A 7,641-nucleotide genomic window follows, 5' to 3' on the forward strand; every position below is an offset into this window, starting at 1 on the left:
CAGATTCATTTGTGATTTTACCCTAAGTAAGGGAAGGCTATATATTTTGTAAATATTTGTAGGCCAATTGTAATCACTAATCATTTTAGAGAGGAAAATTATTATTGTTTGATATTTTTTATATTCAACCCCCACACCCTAGAATTGACTAGGTACGGACCCCTCGACACGTTACAATTACATACGTAAACAAACCGAGTTGTTTTGGACATTGACTTGAGTATCACGTGGTTGCGATAGCTGTCTAAAAAGTTTAAGTGGGATTGACACACTAAGATCAGAATTTCAATTTGAAGTTATACGATGTCTGTAGTAAAAAAATATGCATTCATACAGAGTGATTCTTAATAAATATTTAGTTCTTGAAGACATCAGGATTCACTAAGAGGCCACTGGCTCACTATATATGCCACGCTGCAGTATTTACATTCCCTTGCGCTTGCGTGGCTATATAACGGAAGAGAAACTCAACGTTTATGTGTTTACTTAAAGGGGCATGGTCACGATTTTGGTCAAAAATTATTTTTCCGATTTTAATATTTACAATGCTTCAGTGGGGCATTCTTTATAGAGAACTAAAATTTGAATATCATTCGCTGAGTTACAGCCGAGTTACAGAGCTTACAAGTCTTTGCCATGTAAACAAAGCTTTTGTTTACATGATGAAGTGAAAATTCCAATTCCAGACCTAAAATGAATATGTAAAACGTTGGGAAATGTTTATCTATGATCAAAATGAATAAGAAGATAGAAAAATCTGCTTGAAAGAGAGAATTAATCGTTAGAAATGCATCCTAAAGCATTGTAAATAATAAAAACAGAAAAATAGAATTTGACCAAAATCGTGACCCATTAACGCTTAATTTTATTTTTATTTTTTTCAAATGTCCATCTTTTGATACGATAAATACCATTATGTAGAAATCTTTGTAAAAATTTGATATTTTGCAAATTATGAGTTTGTGCGTCACCATATCTCTTTCAGAAAACAAGACACCTTCTTGCCTTTACGTTCACCTGAGTACAACAGCCCGTAGATTGGCCGGTTAAAGAGTCTTATATTTGCATTGTAAGCTTCTGTTTTGAGTCTAATCCCTAATTCATTACTTTTTTTACTTTTACGCCCGCTTTTATTATTTTATGCATAATGTTAAACATTCATTCATAAATAAAGGGAGCGTAGGCAAGAGTCAGAGGATTCTTAAATCTGTAATCAATACCTTTGTTCCTCTAGCAAACAATTTTAAACTCTAGGTAAAAAGAGACCTGCAGGCCTTTAATTGTCAATCTTCTATAATATTCACAGATTTTTTAATAATGCACCCAGCATGCATACAATTTATTGCTAAAAGCATACAATGCAAAGGAAACTAAAGTAGAGTTCCTAAAATAGAACATATTTTAAAAATTATATGACCATTCGTTACAATATTACCTTATAGTTTTCAAGAAGAAATTGGTAATAAAGGCGCACGACTAATTGCAATAGGTTACTTGAGTGACTCAAATGATCTAAAATAAATTCACGTTCACTATGTGGCCATATGTCACATCCCCTCTTCCAATATAAAAGCCTTACTCCGTGCAGCCCAATCGACAAGGTATTTCAGTAATCAAGAAGAGAACAATAATTTCTTACAAAGTGACTGTGAAAGTTCAGGGGCCATGGATTTCAAAACGAAGATCGAGGGCTTAAAAGAAATCATGAGTATGCATTTAGTTTTTCTCAAATATTTGGGAGTAGAGAAGAAGTTTTGTTTTTTAACAATTTAATACATTTTACAATTTGGCCATATTGACCGCAACCGCACCTAGTGCCTGAACCCCTTATCCAGGGATCATTAATTTCACATTTTTGATTGAGAGCTATATTTATATTGTAACAATGCATTTACTTTTACTCAAATACATAAGGGAGTAGAAAAGAAGATTTTCGCAATTCAATACATTTTCACAATATAACCATTATATTGGCCCATCCTTAAGGACTGAACCCCTGACCAAGGCGCCATGAATGTCAAAGTTTTGATTGAGGGCATTGAATATTGTAAACATTCAGTTTTACTCAAATACATTTAGGATAGAGAAGATTTTCTTTGCGATTTAATAAATTTTCACTATATGACCATATTGACCATGCCCTATGGCCTGAGCCCCTGATCCAGGGAACACGAATTTCACAATTTGCATAAGTAAAACTGAAAATTAATCCCATGGATTTAGTTTTAGTTAAGCTTAGTCATATTTCCGAGAGTAGAGAAAAAGATTTTCGAAGATTTTTACCAAATGGCCCTTTTGGCTCCGTCCGAGGACCTGAACCCCTGAAAATGGGTTCACGAATTTTGCAACTTAGTTAGAAGGCCTCATGAACATCATAACCATTCATTTGGTTTATATCTCATATGTGTAAGAGTATAGAAGATTTCTGAAAATTTGACCCTTTGTTTGCATATTAAGCCCCACTTATGAGTCCCGGATGTGGTAAGTTAATAAGTTTCACAATTTAGATTCCCCTTATCCTAAACATGATTTACACGTGTGTATACCGAAATTGGTAACAAATGGCCTCGAAGTTTTTAAGAAGAAATTTAATTGTAAACGAACGGCGCACGATGGACAGCGGAAGACGCCCAACGACGGACAAAGACCAACTGCAATAGGTCACGGGAGTGACTCATAAAGATCACCTTATTCGAAGTAGCTATAGAATAAATCGATGAGAATTCGAACATTTCGAAACTTACGTTTGAATGACATTCATATAATAATGAGCTCCTTTTGCGCAATTCACTCGTGTATCGTTTAAGAATGTATCAAAAGATCAAAGGTAAACTACTTTACCCCGCGAAAAAAATAAGTCAAGATATTTATTTTGACATATAAATTTTGACGCCATAATTATATGAAACAAGGGTAGCTGGTGTTACGTCAGATTGAAAATCCGAGTTACTGACTGTATCTCCCTGTAGCTGCAAACCTCACCCTAAAGGATATTTAAAAAGGAATTCTTTGTTACACAAAAATCTATTGCCTATGTGCAATTAATTTTAATTTCCAATTATTTCAAATGGATGCAAGCTTGAAGAGAGGAGACCAATGAACCCCCGTCATAAATTTTTAAGATTTTTAAACCTTCAAAATAAATCTATAGCTGCGCAGTTTGCAACTGTTATAAAAGATTATAATTCATTGCCCTATTCTTGTATGCATACTTTTTAAACAAAATGACATGTAGGACTTCATATTTATTGGTGTAGTATCTTTTGGCAACATTTTTAGCCAGTTTCGGACAGAAACAAACCAATCAAGAAATGTTTACATTCTTGTCCTCAAATGTACAGAATGGTCGCACATCCAGATATGGCTATGTAATGATTTTACTTCCGGGTTGAAATGCATCAGGTGTTAAACCAATCAGATGCCTTTATGTTGACCTATCAGTCATTATCAGTACAGTGGGGCCTCAGATATCCGGACGCCAGATAACCGGACGCTTCAGTTTACGGACGATTTAATTTGGGAACAGATTTTTTATACGTTATTTTGTCTCATTTATCCGGAATTCCGCGTTCCGGATCCGGACGGTCTGTTTTTACGACAAAACACTGATTTACTACTAATCTTGCTTCATTTAACCGGACGGTAAAATTTGATGAAACCCTACTCAGTACAAAGATTACCCCTGTCAATTAAGTTTCACACCTTTTTTATGTGCTAGACTCATGAGTAGCTTGTATAAACATGATAAACACACTGACTTCCCAAATCACTTTCAAAAATTAGAAAATTGCGAAAAACAGGTTATCATTATTGTCCGATTAATATTTCATGACAAAATAATAAAATAAAGCAGAGTTCTTTATATCTGAAAACGTTCATAACAACAGACAACTCTAGTATGTGTTGCTATATGGTATGAAAGGCAAAAAACCTAGTATCAACACTGGGAGCCATTGTATACAAATACATTATCATTCATGACAACAATAGACATATTTCAGATATCCGGACGCTTCACCTATCCGGACGATTGGACTTGGGAACGAAAGCGTCCGGATAACTGAGGCTCCACTGTATACCCAATAGAAATTATGCATGATTGAACCAATCAGTGAAAACTTGCTGGGAACATACAATCACACTTTCACTCTTAGACAGTCTTCTGTCAGTGTACGACTCGAAAGGTCTTCTGGTGTAACTTTTCGGTTAGAGTTCCAGAGAACAGGGATTTTAGCTGTGTCAAAAAGTAACATAATTGTTCGCTAGATCACTGATCGTTTAAAATTTGCTTCTGTAACTTGTGTCTTAGTAACTTAATAGTGTCTTAATGACTTTACACTGACCTTGTTTTGGTGAATTGATAGTGGTTGTGTAGCACAGTGGTAGCAAACAAAATTGTTTGTTTAAACCCAGTCTACAGTTAATTAGAGGCTGATTTTGTATTTTGATTCTTTGTTATTTGTTTTACAATAAAAAAGCCAAAGTAGGCCCTAAGAAAATCTTATAATTACTGCGTGTTGTATTTGCAGTTGAAATCTTCGTTGCATTTGTTGATTATTACTTGATTCTTAGGAAGGAAACCTAAGCATACTCACGAATAAATAGATGACCATTTAATTTGTAAATCGTAAACTTTGTAAACCCCGGAAGATAAAATCGTAACAGTTACAATATTTAATTATTTTTTTTAAAATTATTTAAAAATAATGTATTTGAAATTTTCAAATAGAGTTTCAAATGAATAGAGTCATTTCATGATCGAGTTGACTTTGTTGAAAAAAAAAATGGCGGCGACAATGAGCTGAAGAAAATGTCGTGGCTGATAGTTTCCCTATTCAATTTTTATTTTCACTGATTTCCTTATATACATGTATACGTGTATCATTACGTCTAGCCTTGCTGCGCTTGGTATAATCATAAATCACAAAATCTCATCATCATGGTAACAAAATGATTAAATCATTCTAACACATAAAAATATTTCTAATCATGCTGTACAATCGGTTCAAGAAACCTATATTCTATTTAAATTAGATTAAAAAGAATAACCTTATAATCACAATCAGAAGTACGTACTTGTACATCCAGTACTACGGTTAGCAGGGCAAGGGTTCGACAGGTAACAGGTTTGTCCAGACGGGCAGGAATTGTACCTGGCACACCAGACTTCTCTTAAATTCTCGTTGTGTTTCTGTAAAAATGCAAAGAAGATAAATAAGATTTTTATTTTATACTTATCGATTTCTTTTGAATATACATTTACTTACAATCAGAGGACTTTTAGAGGACCGGAAAATGTCTTTACTATTGGTTTTTTTTTTATTGGAAGGAGGGGGTAACATGCACTTCATATATTTTCTAACATGCTACATGTTTCATTTTGTAAAAGGTGCATATCGAAAATTTTAGCAGCAGGAAAGATACATGTATCTTTAAACATATAACAATATCCACTTCTCTATTTTTGGTATATCTACTCCTTTTATGTTTAATGATTCCTTTGTTTATTCAAGACAACAAATGTCAAAACAAAAAACTAAACATCTTCTTACATAGCAATAAGATACCTATAAATACCTTAAATCTGACCAGACCTTGTTTTCCAGACTTTTTTTGTATAGTTTTGAGAATATTACACTAAAATTTGCCTTGTAATTTTATGAGGAATTGTAGATAAAGTAAAAGATCATCAGATGAAGACATTGATTTTAAACGACTGAGTTTTTTCTAATCGGGTTAGTCCTTAAGAGAATATTCACCGAATTTTCTTGATAGTAATTTAGCATTCAAATTCACACTGGGGGTAATGGTAGAGGACATGTAGTAGTAATGTAATGCACTTATAATGAGTGTTACTTCTAAATGTCAAGTGATGTTCTCAAAAAGATTAAAAATTAAAGCTGCATCATGGGATTGAGAATGTAAGTCAAAGTCTCGTGTATTGGTCTAATACCCGCGTAATCTCCACTTTGTCATGTCAGCTTTACGAATTGAAGATATTGTAACACCTTTTGTAAAGCAGCTTTTATGATGTAATATTCTTGCTTATAAAAATTGGAAATTAATTATTACAAAATGCCAATATTTTTTTTGGAATATTCTAATGTTTGAGAAATTACAGAATATAAATTGCTTTTTGAATAATAAATAGCTGATGAATATATAACTTCGAGGACAAAATAAAATCATAAAGTTTATGTATTATGTAAAAATGAATGGGCTATTTAAAAACAAATCATCGAAAAACAAGTGTGAAGACTACGTGCAATCAGCTACTATATTTTGAGTGTAAGGTATTTTGCATTATAATATTTTATTAAGAACTTAATTTGATAAGATTCTGCTACATAACCACTGATTGTACATCTTAACATGGACAATAAGTTATCTCTGTTTAAGATTAATTAAGATATTCATAGACTGTCTGAAACATATATATTAATTCAACTAGCTATATATTCTTAGCATTTATTAAAACAGTTTTAGGCAGCTAGGTGGAAAAAAGTTAACTATCAGATATTCTGTACCTTTTCTGATATAACATATTTAGCTATGAATGATATGTATAAAAAATCCATATGTATTGCTTTTGAATTTGAACAATTTGCTGTGTATTTTTACAGAGCTCTTTTTTAATGAGAATAATTAAGTCTAAAAATGGCCACTACCATCCAGTCCTCTTAATCATAAGTGCTTTATCTTTGAATATATACGACTGAAATAACGTATATAAACACATAAATTAACAATGAATTGAATATCTTACCATACAGCTGACTCTGTTGCTGTCACAGTACTGTTGGTCGCTATTACATCTAGAATCACTGTATTTGTTCTTATGCAAAAACTGAGCGGCAACTTGTTTAGATATTTCATCTGGCAAATTTGAGTAGTCACCTGAAAGAAAAAAAATGATGGGGAAACAAGAAAAAAAATGGAAAAAAAGAAAGTAATATTTTTTTTTACTGTGTATCACTTTTAAACGACACATACCAGCCAAAATATTTTGAAAGAAAAGGGCTCCAATTAACAAAGACGAAGTGAACATCGACTTCATTTTAAAATTTTTCACGTTTATTTTTATTTTCGTCTAACAGTCTTAATGTTCACTTCAGTATGATTGTAAAAACATATTCTTACGTTCACAGATAAGTTCATACATGAAAAAAAAACCCGGATGCTTATCTGCCGTTATGGTGATTGGTTAGTGTTATGCAATGTTGTTATTAACAAAACAAAAGATACCTTGAATTTGACTTGCAAAACAATGTGTAATTATAAGTAAACATCGCACTTACATTACGGTATAAACAATCATTTATAATGTTTAAGTTGAAAAAAAATACACAAAATCCCTACTAGAATCTTGATTGTCGAATAAAGTAATAAGCCTTGAATCTCTAAAAATTACCACCTTACTATGTTCAAACGGTAAACGCACTAGTATTGATTTATTAATATGATATAACATATATGATAATGATACCCGACGCAAAATTGACAAGACGCAACAAACACGCGAATATTAAAAGCTCACATTTCAGTTACACGGAAGCCCAAAAATGCAGCACATTTCAATTATTATGTTCTACAAACTGTAATTAATTTTGATAATTAAGAATGAACTTAGATATATCATTA

General features: G+C 32.5%; 1 protein-coding gene across 1 annotated transcript in view; it reads right to left on the bottom strand.

Annotated features, from left to right (window-relative positions):
- Positions 1-7,181, bottom strand: part of LOC105328853 (fibropellin-1) — a 35,399-nt gene extending 28,218 nt beyond the window's left edge. The window contains exons 1-3 of the mRNA XM_066081035.1: positions 6,994-7,181; positions 6,767-6,897; positions 5,077-5,191 (exon numbers count right to left, since the gene is read on the bottom strand). Of these exons, the coding sequence (XP_065937107.1) occupies positions 5,077-5,191; positions 6,767-6,897; positions 6,994-7,057 (310 nt within the window). The 5' untranslated portion in view covers positions 7,058-7,181. The remainder of the gene's footprint in view (positions 1-5,076; positions 5,192-6,766; positions 6,898-6,993) is intronic.
- Positions 7,182-7,641: the final 460 nt, after the last annotated feature.

The sequence above is a fragment of the Magallana gigas genome, chromosome 4, assembly GCF_963853765.1.
Source record: "Magallana gigas chromosome 4, xbMagGiga1.1, whole genome shotgun sequence".
Classification (NCBI taxonomy): Eukaryota; Metazoa; Mollusca; class Bivalvia; order Ostreida; family Ostreidae; genus Magallana; species Magallana gigas.